This window comes from Salvia miltiorrhiza, chromosome 4, assembly GCF_028751815.1.
Source record: "Salvia miltiorrhiza cultivar Shanhuang (shh) chromosome 4, IMPLAD_Smil_shh, whole genome shotgun sequence".
In the NCBI taxonomy this organism is placed as follows: Eukaryota; Viridiplantae; Streptophyta; class Magnoliopsida; order Lamiales; family Lamiaceae; genus Salvia; species Salvia miltiorrhiza.
The window spans coordinates 38,235,186-38,255,007 of record NC_080390.1 but is presented as its reverse complement, the minus strand read 5'-3'; the positions used below and the strand labels follow the sequence as shown (position 1 = coordinate 38,255,007).

The 19,822-nt window shown below is 34.4% G+C and overlaps 3 protein-coding genes across 3 annotated transcripts; 2 read left to right on the top strand and 1 right to left on the bottom strand.

Annotated features, from left to right (window-relative positions):
* The first annotated feature begins 1,046 nt into the window (after nt 1-1,046).
* Nucleotides 1,047-1,853, top strand: LOC131023404 (uncharacterized). Its single transcript, XM_057952944.1, has one exon. The coding sequence runs from the start codon at nt 1,047-1,049 to the stop codon at nt 1,851-1,853; it is 807 nt and encodes a 268-aa protein (XP_057808927.1).
* A 340-nt stretch (nt 1,854-2,193) lies between these two features.
* LOC131021505 (protein unc-13 homolog) lies at nt 2,194-9,731 on the top strand. The gene is made up of 5 exons (XM_057950719.1): nt 2,194-2,778; nt 3,187-4,050; nt 5,143-5,598; nt 8,334-8,523; nt 8,613-9,731. Exons 1-5 carry the CDS (start codon nt 2,404-2,406, stop codon nt 9,539-9,541), a joined length of 2,814 nt encoding a protein of 937 aa, XP_057806702.1. The 5' UTR covers nt 2,194-2,403; the 3' UTR covers nt 9,542-9,731.
* A 192-nt stretch (nt 9,732-9,923) lies between these two features.
* On the bottom strand, nt 9,924-17,284 carry LOC131021507 (peroxidase 64-like). The gene is made up of 3 exons (XM_057950722.1): nt 16,906-17,284; nt 16,652-16,840; nt 9,924-10,622 (listed from the first exon to the last, which is right to left on the bottom strand). The coding sequence occupies exons 1-3, from the start codon at nt 17,098-17,100 to the stop codon at nt 10,065-10,067; spliced, it is 942 nt and encodes a 313-aa protein (XP_057806705.1). The 5' UTR covers nt 17,101-17,284; the 3' UTR covers nt 9,924-10,064.
* Nucleotides 17,285-19,822: the final 2,538 nt, after the last annotated feature.

The following is a 19,822-nucleotide window of genomic DNA, read 5'->3' as shown; positions in this document are numbered from 1 at the left end:
CTCTCCAACATTAACTTTTTTTATTCATACTAAATAGAGAATGATGTTGTCATACTTACACATACTCATTTTTTTTTCATTTTTTCTACATCTATACGATCAATATATTATGATTCTGAATATTTATATAAAATGATGTAATTGAATGGTTGAGGTAATTATTGATACATCATTGATAGATAGATATAGTTGGATTGAAAGGAATACTTAGGAAAAGAAAGAAATTAATTAAACATTGAAATATTGAATGATTAGATAATTATAGCAACATATATTCTCATGTGCAGACTATAAGAGGGGGTGTTGTGTGTGGTGCGGACATTTGTATAGTGCAGATCACTCATATATATTAATAGAAATTCGTACCATACAAATGTCAGCATAGGAGATCTAATTTTGTAGCTAAGGATGTCAATTGAGTCAACTTAGTTGATTTCGGGCAAATCTTATCTTAGAGAGTATTTCCCATATAAATAAGTGGGGCCGGTACACACCGGTATCCAAACTCTTCGTTGTGGATGCTCTAATTGCACTAATCGGTGACAAAATATTGTAGATACATTTTCTAATTTAGAGCATCCACAGTGGGATACTCGATCCCACTTACTCGAGTAAGCTGGGGATCGAGTACCCCACTGCAGCCGAAGGGGACTCGAGGGAGACCTGATTTTTCGGGTAAGGCACGATGCATGGAATGTAAGTGAAATGTAAGGCGCGTGTGGTGCACGTGCCAATTAATTTTCGATCATTCGACTGTTACCTTTTTTTTTCTTTTTTTTTTCTCTCTTCTTTATATACTTCTTCCATCATTTTTGCATTCACCACAATCATCTTCTTCCATCTTTTTCCACATTCTCTCAACAAAAATGGATCCATACGATCCAAACTACTACAACCCAAATTGGGTTCCCGACCTCTCCGGTGATTATCATCCTGATTTTTCGGGTTTCAACTTGGAGGAGGAACCTCGTCAAAGCGGCGAGGAGGAAGAGGCATAGTCCGCACACAGTGCGTCGAAGCCCAAGTAAGGAGGGCGGTGGAAGGCGATGACCTTCAAAGAGAAGGCACCGACTCCTATGCCGGAGGAAGGAAGGACCTCTCATCACACCTACACCCCCGAGGAGACGGACCTTATTGTCCGAGTTTGGACAGAGGAGACCAACGACGCCATCCGGGGTGTCGACCAGAAGGGAGAGGCCTATTGGCAACGGATTCTTGATCGGATGAACCCCCTCATCGGCGCCAACCTCAAACACCGCCAAATAAAGGGACACTGGGCTCGAGTAAATGCGGAGGTGAAGTTATGGGAAAATATCTGGGTGGAGACGTGCGCCAAGTGGCCTTTCGGCCATTCTGCCGACATGCTCCAACAGAAGGCTCAAACTATCTTCGCCGCTAGGAGCACTTCCGGCCCCTTCACCTACTGGAATGCATGGAAGATGCTCCAAACCAACCGGAGGTTCAAGTCTATGTACATCGAGGGAGACGTGCATGCCTCCAAGAGGACAAAGACGTCGGAGATGGGCGACTTCACCACCTCGGGGTCGGGCGAGGAAATCACATCTTCCCGACCGATTGGAAATAAAGCGGCGAGGGCAGTTAAGGGGAAAGGGAAGTCGTCGGCATTGCAAGCCTCGGAGGCTCCACCCGAAACTAAGGAGATGTTTGAGAAGTTCGATAACAAGATCACCCGAATCATGGAGATGTACGACCAAAAGAATGCCCTTAAGAGGGAGATCCATGACGATCGGGTCATATTCATGAAAACTTCCGACATGACTCCAGAGCAGCTAGAATGGCATAAGGAATGGGTGACGGAGATTCTAGCTCGACGAAAGGGCGGTAGAGACTAGATAAGTTTTTTTATGTAATTTTTAATTATGTCTTTAGTTTTTTTTTAGGTAATTTTAAATTATGTCTTTAATTTTTTTTTAATGTACCTTTTAGATTTTTAAAACTAATGCAATTTGTTTTTTAAGTAAATTATGTTATTTAAAATTGTGTAATTAAATTTAAATGAAAAATATAAAAATCAAGTAAGCTATTAAGTCATCTCACTGTGATCTTCTTACTCATTGTGATCCCTCGTGTATAAAGTAAACTATCAAGTCATCCCGACTGTGGATGGTCTTAAAAAGAATAATTTATTTATAATCTCAACTCTAATCCCCATCACAAGAGTCCACCTCTAAAGCTCTTTTTCAACCCTTGTCTTCCATTAATCAATTGCATTTATCGTCATCCCGAGTTGGCTGTCCAGTCAGTCTCCACCTCCGTCTAAACAATTGAATTTCAAAAAATATATTCATTCCTTAAAAGTCAAGCAAGACTATAACCCACCACCTCCCTCCCTTTTCGACCCTTTCCATTCCTTCCTTCAATTTTCCTGAATTCCATGCAATAATGATTCACAATTCAGGGATGGACCCGTTTGGCGAGCTGGGTGTGGACCTTTCTTCGTCGGAGCTCCGGGAAACCGCTTACGAAATCCTCGTCGGAGCATGCCGGAGCTCCGGCTCCGGGAGGCGCCTCACTTACGTTTCGAGTTCGAATTTGAAGGAGAGAAGTCAGCAGCAGTCGCAGACGCACAAGTCAGCTGCGAGCAAGGTGAAGAAGGCTCTGGGCCTCAAGCCCAAGAAGAAGAAGAAGAGCAGCGGCGAGGAGGAGGATGAGCCCGACAGAAAGAGCCTCGGGGAGCTGATGAGGGTTCAGATGAGGGTTCCGGAGCAGACCGATTCGAGGATCCGACGTGGCTTCTTACGAGTGGCTGCCGGTCAGGTTAGATTTCTTGTTTCTTTTTTACTTGGAAGCATGGAATTTGGATATGCTCATTTAGGATTGTTTCTTCTTACTGTAGTTTGGTCTAGATTTCGGATTCAATTTTTAAAAGGATCGAATAAATGATTGAAAATGGTGTAATATGAACTTGGTTAAAGAGTAGTGAAATGTCGGACTGAGAACTGTGTTATAAGTGTGGAGGAACATGTTCGAAGTATGATCTTTGTGTGTACCAAGGGTAGCTGTTGGGTTGTACCTCCTTTCCTTTGATGCAGCTAGAAATGATGTGTGCTCATACTTGCTCGGATAATTTGTGTAGGAGATGTGAGTATTATGTTAATGTCGTATTCATGACTTGAAGTTGAATATGCAACTATGTATCTTCCCTTGATTCTCTCTTGTTTGCAGCTTGGAAGGCGCATTGAGTCAATGGTTCTGCCGTTGGAGTTGTTGCAGCATTTCAGGTCGTCAGATTTCAGTAGTGAACGGGAATACGAGGCATGGCAGAGAAGGAACTTGAAAATCCTCGAAGCAGGGCTCCTTATCCACCCGCACGTGCCTCTTGACAAGTCACTTACTGCCCCTCAACGCCTTCGGCATATCCTACATGCTGCATCTGAGAAACCCATTGATACAGACAAGCACAGCGAATCGATGCTTGTTCTCTGCAATGTTGTTACTTCTCTTGCTTGCAGATCATTTGATGGCTCTACATCTGATATTTGCCATTGGGCTGATGGAATTCCACTAAATCTCCATCTTTATAAGATACTCATAGAAGCCTGCTTCGATGTAAATGATGAGGCATCAGTTGTTGAAGAAGTTGATGATGTATTGGATCAAGTGAAGAAGACCTGGGTGATCCTTGGGATAGATCAGGTGTTTCACAATCTCTGTTTTTTGTGGGTTTTATTCCACCAATACATTGCTACAGGTGAAACTGAAAACGACCTTCTCTTTGCTGTTGATCATATGATGGTGGAAGTGGTGAAGGATGCCGACCTAGCTTATGATCCTAAATACTCGAAGATCTTAAGTTCAACACTAAGCCTGATACTAGATTGGGCAGATAAAAGACTTAGTCAATACCATGAATTTTTTCATAGGGTTAACATAGATGTAATGCAAAGTGTTTTGACCATTGGGGTATCAGCAGCAAGAGTACTGATGGATATATCTCGTGAATATGATAAGAAGAGGAAAGAAGTTGATGTGGCGTGCAGCAGGGTTGATGCATATATAAGGTCGTCAGTGCGCAATACTTTTTCTCAGGCAAGTATTCGGAATATCTTTATCGAGAAATTTTCATTATAATGATTGGAACGAATTAGGAATCTTTGTAGGCAAAAAATAAAAAGAATGCGGCAGAAATGCCTCAATTCTTCAAATCACTCTGCCTCACAATTTAATCATTCATAATTTACCTTTGTACTCTAAAATTGATATTGTTACATCATATTATAATTAGTTTTTTGTACAAATTATCCATTTAATTTTTCTTAATATGAGCATAGGTTTATTATTTTTAATCTCTTTACCTCTTGGTAAATCATTATTAATTAATGACTTTGAATAAATTTTAGGATGGAAAAAGTAAAGTATTAAATAATTAAATATATAAAACAATGCATAGACGAAAATTTCTGCAAAGAAAAAAGTAACTATTGACTGAAACATTCAAATATTACCACTAGTTATTCCAATTATGATTGGTAGTATCTAATAAAATGGACAGGTGTTTTTTTTTTCTTCAGTTAAGATGTTAATAGCCCCCTTAATTGGTAAGGACCACTTTTCAAGTTTCATGTTATACCAACTCCAAACTGGGATAAATTGTCAAGTCAAATTTTAGAAAATAAATTACTCCATATTACTGCTGATTTTGGTCTTTAAGGGTGTGTTTTCTTTAGTTGATAAATTTATTATGGGAAAATGAGGGATAATAAAAATTTCTCCCTTTAAATGTCTATTTTCTTTTTCCTCATTTTCTACAAAAGATAATTTCACCATTTCTCATTCCTTATTTTCACTCCAAGAAGGGATAATATTATCCCTCCATTTTTGGTGTGATAATATTATCCCTCCTTGAAGTGAAAAGAAGGATGAGAAATGGTGAAATTCTATTTTGTAGAAAATGAGGAAAAAGAAAGAGAGGATTTAAAGGGAGAATTTTTGTTATCTCTCTTTTTCCCATGATAAATTTATCAACCAAAGAGAACACAACCTAAGGAAATAAATTGGAGTACATAGTGAATAAGGATTTTGATTTCTCTTGCATATCTGTTCTTTGATATGCAAACTTTTTTTATTACTTTGTTTGTGTCATTATGGACTCAGACTTTTGTTTGCTCCACCTGAAGACAGGAAAGAGAGAAGCTCATTACAAGCAGGAAGTCCTCTAAGAATCAGCAGAGTCCTCTCCCTCTTCTTTGCTTGCTCGCCCAAAATATCTGTGACATGGCATTCAATGAGAAGGAAATATATAGTCCTATACTGAAAACATGGCATCCTCATGCCACAAGTGTAGCTGTTGCTACTCTTCATGCCTGCTATGCGAAAGAGCTCAAGAAATTTGTATCCAGTATAAATGAATTAAACCCTGAAGCTATACAAGTGCTACTAGCCGCGGAAAAGCTTGAAAAAGATCTAGTGGATATGGCAGTTGCTGATTCATTGGACAGTGAAGATGGTGGGAAGTCAACCATTCAGGAGATGACTCCTTATGAATCTCAGGCTGTGATTACCAACTTAGTAAAATCTTGGATACAGACTAGACTTGACAGGCTAAGGGAATGGGTCGACAGAAATTTGCAACAAGAGGTGCTTTTTCTCTCCCAATCTTCTTGATCATTATAGCTATGTGATACCTTGACTTTCCTCTTTGCTCGTAGAAAAACATATACAATAATATGCACTATACAAAAGAGAAAAACCGGAACACAAAAACTGAAGCTTCAGTTATTTGATTAAGGGGTAAGGAGTTAGTGAAATGATTTTAAATAAGTACATAAAGTGGATTTAAAATGCATTAGAATCAATCCAAAATAGTTAATGAAGATGATGGATCCCCTAGAATGAACTTATCCAAACAACTTAAATAAATTTATTATTTTTCATTCTTGTATACGTAGGGTCCTCTTCTATCACCCCCCCCCCCCCCCCGGGGTCCATAAGGTTACACCAATTGGAATGTGTGTTGGCTAGATTATTTATTGGTACAGACATATGAACTGGGAAGTTTTCAGATTTTTGCATGTTAGAGTACTGGATTACTGAATAAAAATTACCTTAAAGAGGTCCACAGTCCGAAACATAAATGATCTCAAAAGATGTCTAACCCTAATTCATAAATGACTATTTAAAGACTAAAAAACTTGATCCCTAAGTAAATAATCTGTCGCTATCAATAGCCTCGACCGTCAAAGCAGCCTTGAACTGAAGGCTGGATTAATCGATCAGTCTCTGGGCTAAACTCGCTGCCAAGTGATTGTGTTCATTGACGTTGTCTTCCCTGAAGGCCAGAAGCACATGGATGGATTTTGCTGCACACCTGTGGAGAGGACAAACGGTTGGCAGCCATGAAAGCACTTACCAGTGGTAAAATGCGGTGCTCTCTGTATTCTGTCAAGTGGCGCACATTTGGGTCCAGACGGCGCATTAGGAGAAATGATGGTATTCTGTGTCATCAAGGAAGTCTGAGTAGGTGGGGTGGAAAAGGACCCTCCTGACATGGTGGACATTGGTGAAATAGAGAACATGGAGAGACCTGGATCTTGGGAGAATCAGGTGGTTGCCTGCTACCTCGCGCCGCATTCCTAGCTATCCGAATGACGACAAACATGACAGTAAGTTCATTATCTGGCATCTGGTCACGAAGAGCTGGTTGGAGCCCTCCCAAGGACATCCTTAGGTACCGAGCTTCAGGGAAATAGGGCAACTCGTGCTTCAAATAAGAAACGTAGTATTCCAAAAAGGCAGTCGCATAGGCTTTGGTGGCTGAATCATCGCCATAATGCTCCATGAGATCCTTGGAGAATTTAGACCAATGGTTGTCAACGAAGAGCATCCATTGGATCCAGGGCATGGCCACGCTGGACATAGCAATCAAAGCTAACTTCACCTTCAAATCTGAACGAGTTCGAGGGACCAAGAAATATTGAGAAGCCCTAGCAATCCAAGGTAAGGGATTGTTGCTATCAAAGTATGGTAAGTCATTGGAAATATTTCTTTTGTAGCCGTCGTAACTGCTGTAGGCGCCGGTGGAGTGCACGTGCCATGCACAGGAGGAGGCTGTGTACCCACCAAATTTTGGTCAGGCGTGGCTGCGGAGTCTAGGCCGAGGGCGCTGTGGAGCCCGAAGCAGAGGGTCAGCTTGGAGCTGACAACTTGGCCAGGATTTCTGCGAGGAGTTGCTGCCTCTCCAGTGCGGACTGAATGACAGTGGCCTGGGACTTCAAACCAGAAACGGTAAAGTTAACATAGTGGTAATCAAGGCTGTGAGATTGTGAGATTGATCTGCACCTCCAACACTACGTTCTCTAACTGATCAACACATCCATCTCGAATCATGAGTGGGTTTCAGCAAGTTGGATCAATTGTTAGATTGGAGGTGAGTTGCAAATAGAATACTACAAGAGTGCTGACCTAAACAATAATGATCCCAAAGATGTCTTACACTAATTCATAAATGACAATTAAAAGACCTAAAAACTCGAGGCCCAAGTTAAAAACTTGGACCCAGATAAAAACCTTATTTAAAAATAAAACTAACAACTAATAACATAAAGAAGCAACTCATAAAATAAAATAAAATAAAATAAATATTCTAGAAAGTCTTCATCCAGAAATCGTTGCTATTAATGTAACAAATGAATGCCTTCAACTTCAAGAAGATCACAAGTCTCTAGAGAAAATGCTTCGGGATTCATCTATCGAGGAAGATGCACAAGTACTGGTGATAATGGTTAAGGAGATCTTCTACGCACGATATGATCAAATCGGTAATTAAGGAGGGTGTGAATCTGGGTTTTCCAATTCTAGTTGAGACTATTAATGCAGCGTGGTCGGAACAAAGGGTTCTATATATTGGTATTGCATTTTAGTTGGTTTGGGTAAATGCTAAGATATAAGACAGAATGTGGTGTAGTGTGCAATATTTTGATCTTTATTTTGTGTGATGGTGATGGGGTATGCTACTTGGATGTAATTTGTTATATTTGTTAGTGAATTGTAACGCCTCTCCCAGGAGTGTGCTACTTGTTTCATAGTATTGGTGGAGTATTGATACGGTTCATATTGGTATATTCCAAGTTCCAAATAATTTACCTATTTTTCTGTCATATAACATTTTGTAGTCATTTGCTTGATCTGCGACAAGGTTATAAATCTCTATTCATAATGTGTATGGTGACAGCATAACCATTTCCCTTTTCATGATGCTTTCTCTCTCAGTTGAGAATAGGTTGCTTGAGTGCATATTCTCATTGCCTTTGAACTGAACAGGAGAATTGAGTTACCTCGATAATGTTAACAACGTTTTTCTTCTTTCTTTGCAGGACTGGAATCCTCAAGTAAATAAAGGGCGCTTCGCACCATCTGCTGTGGAAGTCCTACGGATTGTTGATGAGACTTTGGAAGCATTTTTTTTGCTTCCAATACCAATACACCCAGTTTTGCTTCCTGAGTTGATTGGTGGTTTAGATAGATGCCTTCAGAAATATATTATAATGGCAAAATCTGGATGTGGTGCGAAATTATAATCCAACGTATTTTTCTATTTTTTAGTTTTATTGCATAGTTTTTCCTATAGCTACTGATCCTGAACTATGATGCAGGTTCTCGTGTTTCTTTTATTTCGCCACTGCCAGCGTTGACCAGATGTGCTACTGGTTCAAAATTTAGGGCATTCAAGAGGAAAGATCGGTCACTTTCGGGTCCAGGTAGAAAATCCCAGGTCTATAACAGAGATGGGGATGATTTATTTAGTGTGCCACGGCAGTGTTTTCGCATTAACACTCTGTACAACATCCGCAAAGAGCTGGAAAGCCTAGAGAGAAGGATGGTGGCGAATCTGAAAAATAATGGATTAGCTCACGATGTAAATGCTGGAAATGGGAATTTCAGCCTCTCCATAGCTTCCAGCATGGAAGGGATCCGGGAATTGTCGGAGGCAATAGCATACAAAGTGGTTTTCCATGATTTGAGTCACGTTCTTGGCGACTACCTGTATTTGGGGGAAGTTTCCTCATCCAGAGTCGAACCTTTCCTCGAGGAGCTGGAGCAGAATCTAGAAATCATATCCGTAACAGTTCACGATAGAGTTCGGACACGTGTGATCATCGATGTGATGAAGGCTTCCTTCGAAGGATTCTTGCTGGTTCTGCTTGCTGGAGGACCTTCCCGTGCTTTCAGCGTGCAGGATGCTCGGATGATAGACGAGGATTTGAAGTCCCTTAGCGATCTCTTCTGGTCGAACGGAGATGGTTTGCCAGCAGATGTGATTGATAAGGTCTCAGCTGCTGTGAGAGGTGTTGTTTCTCTTTTCGAAACTGAGACAGAGAGCCTTGTAGAGAAATTCAAACATGTGAGTCTTGGTAGTAATGAAGTTTCAGCAGTAGCCAAATGGAGGCCTCCTTTACCTCCCACAACAGGTCAGTGGAGTGCTACTGACCCAAACACAATTCTACGAGTTTTGTGTCATCGCAATGATAAAATTGCATCAAAGTTTCTCAAGAAAACCTTCGACATGCCTAAGAAAATTTGATCATCAAATAAAGAAAGATGGGGGTGGCTTTTTACTTTTTATGTATGCATTATTTTGTATAGCTTCTCAATACTTGTAAATTATTTGAGGCTTCTTTATCCTTTTAATTTTCAATAGGAAATTAAGTGTGATGTGTGCCAATTTTTTTGGTGGTTATAATTTTTTGTAGATGGAAAGAGTATTTGGTTTCTCTCTTCAAGACTTCCCACCCCAATTATTTATTTAATTTTAATTAATCAATGTACTAACTTTTAAGTAAATTAATTAAGAAATTCTAATTGAATAAATTGAAAATTAAGAAATTTTAATCAAATCATTTACCTTCAACTGAAACAACAATGAATATGACTATTTTTCTGAGTTGTTGAAACTGGGGCAGTACTGGGATTCTAATAATAATAATGATAATAATAATAAGCAGCAGTGGTGCATTAGTATATAATAACAGTTGACGATATATATAATATAGTAACATAATAAGCAGCAGAGGCAGAGGCAGAGGCACAGCAGCAGTGGATTAAATTTAATTGACAAACCTACAGTCCTTCCTAATCTCGTGGCCTCCATTAAGGCTGCTCATTTTGATCATGGATTTGGCGAAGGCGGTGTGGAAAGCCTTCTTGGACCTCGCAAATTTATAAATCAAAGGTTTGGTTTGCGGCGCGCTGAGCAGAGATTGATCGGAAGCGAAGAGAGCCTGACGGTTGATGATGAGTCTGTAGTGGTTGATATCGAAGGTGGTGGAGGAAGGATCCATGGCGACGCCGGCGTTGGGGGCCTTGTTCTTGAGGGGGCAGGCGCCTCTGAGCGCCGCGGCGTATGAGGGGCGGAGCGTGGGGTCCACGTCGTGGGTAGAGTTGAAGCTGCGGATCCTCTTCTCGAAGGAGGAGCAGTGGGCGAAGCCGAGCGTGTGCGCGCCGATGAGAGCGACAGCGTCTTGGAGAGAGAGACCCCTTAGAGCGAAGGCTTTGGCGAGCTGAGAAGCGTTGAAGAGTGGAGATGGGAGGGATGAGGTTTCGCTCGATTTTGAAGTCCTGCCGTCTTTTCTCCCTTTCGGTACTTCCCATCTTGGCCCTCCCGACTAACAACATCAATTATTATTTTCCACGCTCAGTCTTAACCCAATTTTTAATTCAATAACATAAAAACATAGTTTGAATTTTGAGTTTATTTATTTGTTTTTTGGAAAAATACCAAAAATACTCTAATCTTCAAAGTTTATGCTAATTTTTTTAATGTTTCCAATTTTACAAATAGCTCTCAACTTCCCGCCATAAATTATAATTAATTATATTTTGAATGATAGGATAAATTGATAAAATATAAAATTTAATATATTTAAAAAATAAAAAGCTCAAAATTAATTAATTCATAAAAAACATTTAAATTAACTTAAATTATATATATATATATAGGGTGTCGTTCTAAAGAGAATTACATTATTTGTGAGAACGTGAGAACCATCAAATCTAATGTATCCACTGTAAACATTAATGCATTCGCTGTTAAAATTAATGCACTAAAAAAAATTGCTCACTTCAGAATTCGAACCCAGGTTCTGCATTCATCCAACAAGATGATGCATCCACCGTAGATCTTGATGATCGAATGGCTGAAAATGGTTCTCCCTTTCTATTTTATTTAGTAGTTCTTTCTTGAGCCTCTCCCTATATATATATATATATACACACACATATACATATGAAACAATATATTCACATGGCCATTTTGAAAAAGGAAACACAATATTTGGCCATTAATTGAAAAAACACAAAATCTGACTACTTTTTACGTTTTAAGATTGTTTTATTCTTAATTAGAATAGACCAAATTCGGGTCGGATGCGGGTTTGTGCGCAGGTTAGGCACACATGATACTATTAGTGTCATTAGTGACATATACTTAGTGTTGCACGAATGATATTTATGGTCATATTAGTGTCATTAGTGCAATATGAATGGTACTTATGGTCATATTAGTGTCATTAGTGTCATATACTCTCTTATGTAGTGTTGCACGAATGGTACTTATGGCCATATTAGTGCTATTTGTGCCATATACTTAAAAAAAATTATTTATTTTTTCGGTTGACACATATGACACTAATAGTGTCATATGTGCCTAACCCGCGCACAAACCTGAATTTGACCCTAATTCAATCCGCTCTAATTAAGGATAAAATAGTCTTTACACGTAATAAATGACTAAATTTTGTATTTTTTTTAATTATTGACCAAATATTATATTTTCTTCTTCAAAATAGTTATTTCAAAAGCGCTCTCTGTATATATATATATATATATATATATATATATATATATATATATATATATATATATATATATATATATATAGGAATTGGTTCAATTGAGATTTATATATATTTTGAGATTTTGAGATAAATGAACATATAAGTACATTTTGATGAACTTGTCAATTAATTTTTATGAACGCGCGTTGGTCTGGGGTTCAATCCCTACAAGTGGCATGTTTTTTAAATAAATTAAATAGATTCATATGTTCATCAGTTATATTGGTTATGTTCAAAGAATTTATTGATATGTTCATTTATCTCAAAATCTCAAAATATTTAAAATCTCAATATAAGCTAACCCTATATATATATATATATATATATATATATAGGGTGTGGTTATAATGAGAACCACACTTATCGTGAGAACATAAGAACCATTAAAATCAATGCATCTGCTATATAAATTAATGCATTCGCTATTAAATTTAATGCATCCGAAAATAATAAAAATTTTGCTCCCTTCAGGATTCGAACCCAGGATCTGCATTCATCCACCAAGATGATGCATCCACCGTAGATCTTGATGATCGAATGGCTTAAAATGGTTCTCCGTTCTAATTTTATTTAGTGATTCTTATTTGAACATCTCCCTATATATATATATATATATATATATATATATATATATATATATATATCCATTTTACTCCCAAAAAGTAAACGCCCACAATGTGTTAAATTAGTTTAATGTGTTAAATATATCAAAAGTTGATAAATTTTACCATTATTTTGAAAAAACAGATGCAAAACGATTATAACTTTATATGGCGATAACATATTAAATTAGTGACGGATTCATAGAAATTGAAATAATTAAAAATATTTTAGATATATTTAAATCTGTAAAATACATAATTGTAAAATAGTAATATACTAGATATACAGTAATAGATAAAGTATTCCCTCCATTAGATGAAATTAGTCTTTTATGTTTTTCGGGATTTCCAAAAATTAATATAGTCCAAATAATTTTGTAATTGGAATTATATTTAAATACTCCTTCCGTCCATAAAAATTATTCCACTTTTGGCATTTTAAGATGTCAACAAAAATTAATCCTTTTCTATTTTTAAAAACTATCAATCATATAGTGGGTTCTATTCTGCACTCACAATACAATTAATTATTGTTATAAACACTACATTTTAAATGGGACCTTTTCTCCATAATACAATAATTATTTTTATTAAAACTTGTGACGTTCTTTAATAGGATTATCTTTTGTGGACGGGGGTATTATTTTGCTAATATAACCTTATTCAATGTTTGTAAAAATAAGGCGTAGAACAATAAATAAAAAGAAAATAAAACAATTTCATATTTCATAGAAAATTAAATGAATCTATATAATATATGAGAAGCTAGTTTTAAGCATGCATGCACTTCAGTTTTCATTCCACTCCATTCTATTTCTACTCTACTTTATTATTATTATTTTTATTTTTTTATTGTTTTTTTTTTTCTTTTTCTTTCTAAAAATTGTGTAGTTTGATAAAATATTCAATATGATATCAAATCAAAGATTGAGATCTTTAATTTGATATATGTCATATTCAAATAGATTTAACATAATATAATGTTCTGAAGACTCAAACTAATTTTTTTATTCTCCTTCTCTTATTAATTTCGGGTATTATATTTTATATTTTGGTTTATTTTATTTTTTATATTTCCTTTTATATTTTGATTTTATTTAAGTAGCTTTATTTTCTTTTGTTTTTTAAGTTATAATTTCTTTTGTTCATTGCAAAAATTTGATATATATATATATATATATATATATACACGTAATATATAAAAATGACGTTTTTAATGGATACTTTTTAGTGTAATTAGAGAAAAAGTGATTTTTTGCTACTCCAAAATGCATATTTTTCTTCCACAATTCACACTCAGTATTACATTATTTTTTCTTTTTCTTCTTCTTCTTTTTTTTTCTCTTTTTGCTTTTCAAATATAATAATTCAACTAATACATAATTAAATATTTAATATACATATCAAATTAAATATTATGACAATAGCTTCAATTTGATATATATTATGGAGTATAAAAGATGAATTTAAGATTAAAAAGCTATAGCAGTAGTTAGAAGTTTTAAACAAAATTATTTTCTTAATTCTTCCTCTTATTCTTTTTGTTTAAGAATTAAGAAAATAATTTTGTTTAAAAAACATAGCAAGTGTGGTGACACGGATGGAGTATATAATTTAAGTTTAATTATTTTTATTTTTTGATAAATTACATAAATAAATAAAGAAATTTAAACACCGAACAACGGTGGACTCGAACCCTAAACCTCAAGCATTGGATATTAACCACCTACCACTAGACCAACACTAGTGCATCGCACAAGATAGCGGTACTAGTTTTCAGTTTTCTTAATATGAGTAAAAACCAAATAGCGATTAATTATGTGGAACAAAAAAGGTATGCCATATTTTATAGTATTATCTTTTTATAGAAAAATATATAATAAGTTAATATATCAATAATACTACAATAAAGTGGATTTATTTTTCCACTCATAATACAATTACCTAACATTTATTAAAATTTGTGCCACTAAAAGTGATGCACATTATTGATGGTGTGAGGAAGTATAACAATAAACCTATGCAACTACATTATAATTTTTATTTATTTAATTTATTTTTTAAATAAAAAAGGTTCAACTATTTTACTATATTGTCCACATTATAGTTACTTTTTCCAATTTTTTTGTGATTTTTATAATAAAAGCTTACAAAATAATAATAAAAAAATAGTTACAATATGAACACAGTAGTAAAATAAATAAATTCCTTTTTATTTAAAAAAATTCAAATAAAATATTTTTTTCTATTTAATTAATTTATAATTAGTCATAGCAGTACTCATATTATTAAGTGGACGATATGATATGAGCAGAGACGAACGCATGTACCCCATCATGGGGCACGTGCCCCCACAATATATGTTTAATTTGTATTATATATATATATATATATATATATATATATATATATTTAATTTGTACATATATTTAATAAAAAGATAATAAATATGTAATTTTTAAACTTTCAATCTCTAATAGACTTGGATTATTATGTAGTAATTTTTTAACGTATTTAATATTTAGGGTGTATTTGTTTTGAGGTATAAAAAAAAGATAAACTTCATTTACTGTTTTATACCTCGTTTGTTTTGACGTAAAAAAAAAATCCGTGTAGATAGTATAAATTTTCGGGCACATATTTTCTCTTGGAAAATGGATAATTTTATAACTAAGAGAACCTTATAAGGAGTGAGTGGATAAATATATTATCATTCAAACCAAACAAAATATAAAAAATATGAATTTATATCTCATGCTATTATCCATATATTTAGAAGAGGAACAAAAAGCAATCAAATCTTTAGAATTATTTTATGCCCTTATAATAAAAAATTTCTGGATTCGTCCCTGGATACGAGTTAGGACTTATAAATGTCACGCACTAAATAAAGTTGAAATGAGGAATAATCATTTACTTGTTCGGTTGTCGTTTTCTTGTTGTGACATTGCAAGTATTAATGATAAAACTTAAAAGAAAAGAAAGCTTTGCCATAAAGTTTTTGTATTTAACACTTAGCACTGGAAAGGACCGCCATGATTATTGCAACTGTTCTTTTTCGCGTGCTTTATATTCATTAATAATTGAATGAACATGCTATAATGAGATGCCAAAAGAAAGAAAAAAGAAAAAAGAAAAAAGGAAATAGGTAATAATTAAGTGATCATTTATGATTTTTTTTCTATCACAAAACTTTGTTTAAGATCATATCGCTGGATTGGTCAAGATCCATCTGATTGTTTAAATGTTTGAATTCATGTATCAATATATTTCTAATGACTTAATTGAAAGAGTCACGTTGTGGTTGTCTATAGACTCTATACACTTGTTAAATAGATTTTTTTATTTATTTAATTTATTTTTATGAATGAAAAAGAGATTTAATTATTTTACTATATTATTCACATTATAGTTATTTTTATTTTTTTTGTAATTTTAATTTTTTTAAATAAAAAATTAAAAAAATAGCTACAATATAAAGAATATAGTATATAACAAGATAACCAAATTCATTTTTTATTTATAAAATAAATTAAACAAATCAAAAAAATTCATATATAACTAGTGTGTTGGACAGCCACAAGGCTGCATAGATATATTGTAATTGAAATATATTCATATCCCGTTTAACATATATTAACCCATTATCCTAAAAAAAAACATTTATTAATCCATAGAAGGGTTTCTTAGTTTTTTAGCTATAATCAATCGATCATAGTTTCAGATCAAAGAGGCTTAATATTAATTGACGACGTTCATTGCTTTATTTCGTGTTTGTTTTTGTAATTTATGCGAACGGTATACATGCATTAAAATGCATTGCCATGATTTCTTTTTACCAAGCTTAGAACAACCGATGGTAATTTTCTGTAAATTTATGTTTGTTCAAATTTCCCTTATTTGAGATCTTCTATATCCAACTTTGGTGTCTCACAGTCACATGTATCCAATGTAGTTCTATTTTTTCATTTAGTTTAATTTTGTAACTGTTAGTTTGACTTGATTATATCTAACTAGAATATATAACTATTTTTTTAATTTTCATGGCCTAATTATTTCAATATTAGGTTAAGATGTTCAGTATAATAAATTTTATTATAGCTACGGGACATTTTTTATAAAGCGGGGGGTTTAAGATGAAAATTAGCATAAGTAGGAATTATTACAGAGAAAAGAATGGAATTTGCATTTGCTTACGAGAACGACAGCATCTCTAGCGGCGAAGGCCAAAATATCTGCACAGGAGACAAGGGCGGGGCACGCAGCTTCGACTGCTCTCTTGGCAGCTTCTATCACATAAAATGCATGCAGCGATCTGTTTGGCGGCGCATCTCTTTCTGCTTTATTCCCACCTCCAGATTCCAGCAATATGGAACCATCACATCCCTATTCATAGTTGTATATATGAACTCAATATTCAATTCAATGCATTGAAATTGCAAATTGCTTACCCTTATAAAACAATCATGAAAGTGCATTCTGAGAAGTGTTGCAGGCACTGTTTTGTCTCTCGACGTTGCGTTTCTTACAACCTTGGCAACAATGGACTCAACGTTGGGACATGTTACATCGTACTTATTCATGCTCAGACCCATTCCCATCCAAATACTATATGCTACAATTACTAACCTAATTAACCCCATCATTTTCGACCTCTCTTCTTTATATTAAGTTATATCATGGACTTGTAGTATTTATATCATGGGGATCCAGAAACCCTAATGATGCATGATTGAGGGATTTATAATCTGTCATTGAATTCGACAGGATTAGCATAGCATGCATTTTCATCATCAAGTCGTGATTTCGAAGCAAAATTAATTCATTGATGCCATGTCACCACACTTGCTTTATTCCTTATTAATTGGCTGCCCAACCCAACATAATCACTACACCTATGAAAAAAGGAGCATATATCTTGTCCGTATTCATAATGGCGCGTAGCTACACACGAAATATATTAATCATCATAAGCTAGCCTGCTCTTTTCTAGCTACTTAACTACTTTTCATATGCTGTAAACATCTAATTTTTCATTTTCATCCGTCCACTTATAAATCCATTATTTCTGATAATAAGTCAATTAACTATTAACACTTTTCATAATTTATGGGATCCTTTCTCCACTCACTAAATACACAACTTATTTTTCTTAAACACGCCACTTCCCGTCAAAAAATATTTCATGGATGGTGGGAGTATATAATAGCTACCATATATTGGCCGTACATCGTTTAAGAGTGGACTTAGGCAAGTGTGTACTGATTTGTTGGTAGTGAGGCAAGGGTATACTGATATATGGGAGAGAATATATTTGATTGCAAATTTTCATCTTGGGTGGTAAGTTTGACTTTGTAAAGGGACATTTACTTTTGTGTATATTTTATATATTATGAGTTGTTACATAATTAAGAAATATCTGAGCTTGTGTAAAATTAAAATTAATTAGTGTGTAAAGATTTCGCGGGATCGATACAATGATGATGTACAACGTATTCCCGACAATAACCTCTCACCAACTAATTATATCAATCCTTTTCTCTTCATATTTTGCTTTTCTGGAGTAACCAATAATTTTGTAGTTCGCAGTTTGTGATAATCTTTTATTACTAATAATATTCTCTATTCCACATTTTTTTTGTATTTTTATCATATTCATAACTAATTTTATTATATTTTAAAAAAAAATCAATATTATAAAAATAAAAAATATATACTCTCTTCGTCCACGAAAGAACTTCTTACTTTTCTTTTTTGGGATGTTTACAAATAAACTTCCTAATTATTTTTGGACTATATCTCATCACTTATAAATATCTCATTTATCCTTATTTTTCACATTTTCACTACTCTCAATACCAATTAAAACACTTTTTCACTTATTTCCAATACACACAACAATCTTTTCTTCACTCTCAATACTCTAAATAACTTTTTTCTTAAAATTCGTGTCACTCTCTCTTAGGAAATTATTTTGTAGACGGGAGAAGTATTTATTATATAATAGAAAATAATTAAATATTTATCATTACAAATTGATATTTCAAAATATATACCCTATTATGGAATAATTAACTCTAATGATACATTATTAATTATAAATTTCAAAATAAATATAAAAACTTAATTAGAATTTCTAATTGGATTTGTGAATCTTCAAAATATACGTAGTTAATTAAAATTGAAGAAAAAATAATTAAAATTTATGAAAAAGATTGAAAACGGGACACTAAAAAATAGATAGAGGATTTCATGCGCTTTTATCCTACGAACAATTCTCTTTATTTCGATTATGTTATTTTTTTAACATTAGTTTGAAATATGAAATTATTGTTTCGAACGAATTATTTTCTAACTAAACTTGGCCTCTTTTCTTTTCTCTATTGAAGAAAACGAATTGTTTCGAACGAATCATTTTACTCCTTACAGCCCCGTTTTTAAAATATTAATAATAATTAATTAAGAATTTACTATCTTATCCTAGATTGTATAGCCCCTTTTTTCGACTCAGATTTTTCTTCTTCTTGTAGCCTGATTCCCTTCTTCTTGTAGGCTGACAGGGTATTTCGACTCAGTTTTCTCAATTTTCGACTCAGTTTTCTTTTATTTTTCTGAAAATCTTTTTGCCTGGAGTGTAGTTCTTGTTCTGCAATTGGTTGAGATATGGGGAACTTCTTAAGCTCTATTGCAATTTGAAAACTCGAATTTCTATGTGTACTGGCAGGCCTAGAAGGCCTTATGATGTGTTCTGCAAGGATTGTGATTGTTTATTTTTTTTTCATGAAGACATCATCATCCACTTGATGAATAATTCTATGTCATACATGATGGTTACACAAGGATGAATACTGTGTTTACTTTCGCGAGTAAGGATGCCTCCCAAATCAAGGGAAAAAAAGAAATGAAAGCATATGAAATATTTCTGTATCTATCTATCCATTGTATACTGTATTTTCCTCTGTTTTCTCTCTCTCTAAATTGGTGCGCATTTCTCTTGTTTTTCTATGGGTGGTAGTGTCAGGTAATTCAGCCACAAAAATCATCATCGAAGTCAGTCACCGATGATAATCGGTGCGCCCTATTTCTCTCTAATTTCTGCATTCTGATTCAATCGTGTTTTTTCCATGGTTTTTCGTTTTGGGGCTATACAGTATAGGATAAAATAGTAAATTTTTAATTAAGTATTATTAATATTTTAAAAAATGACTGTAAGGAGTAAAATGGGGGCTATGAATAGAATCACCCCTAGAGTAATACGGAGTCGAAATCTTTTTTTTTTGCGGATCTTTTAAGCCAAGCCGACAACGACGACAAGCTCCCAAAGAATGATAAAATAATCCAAAGATTATGTAATTTTGATAGACATAA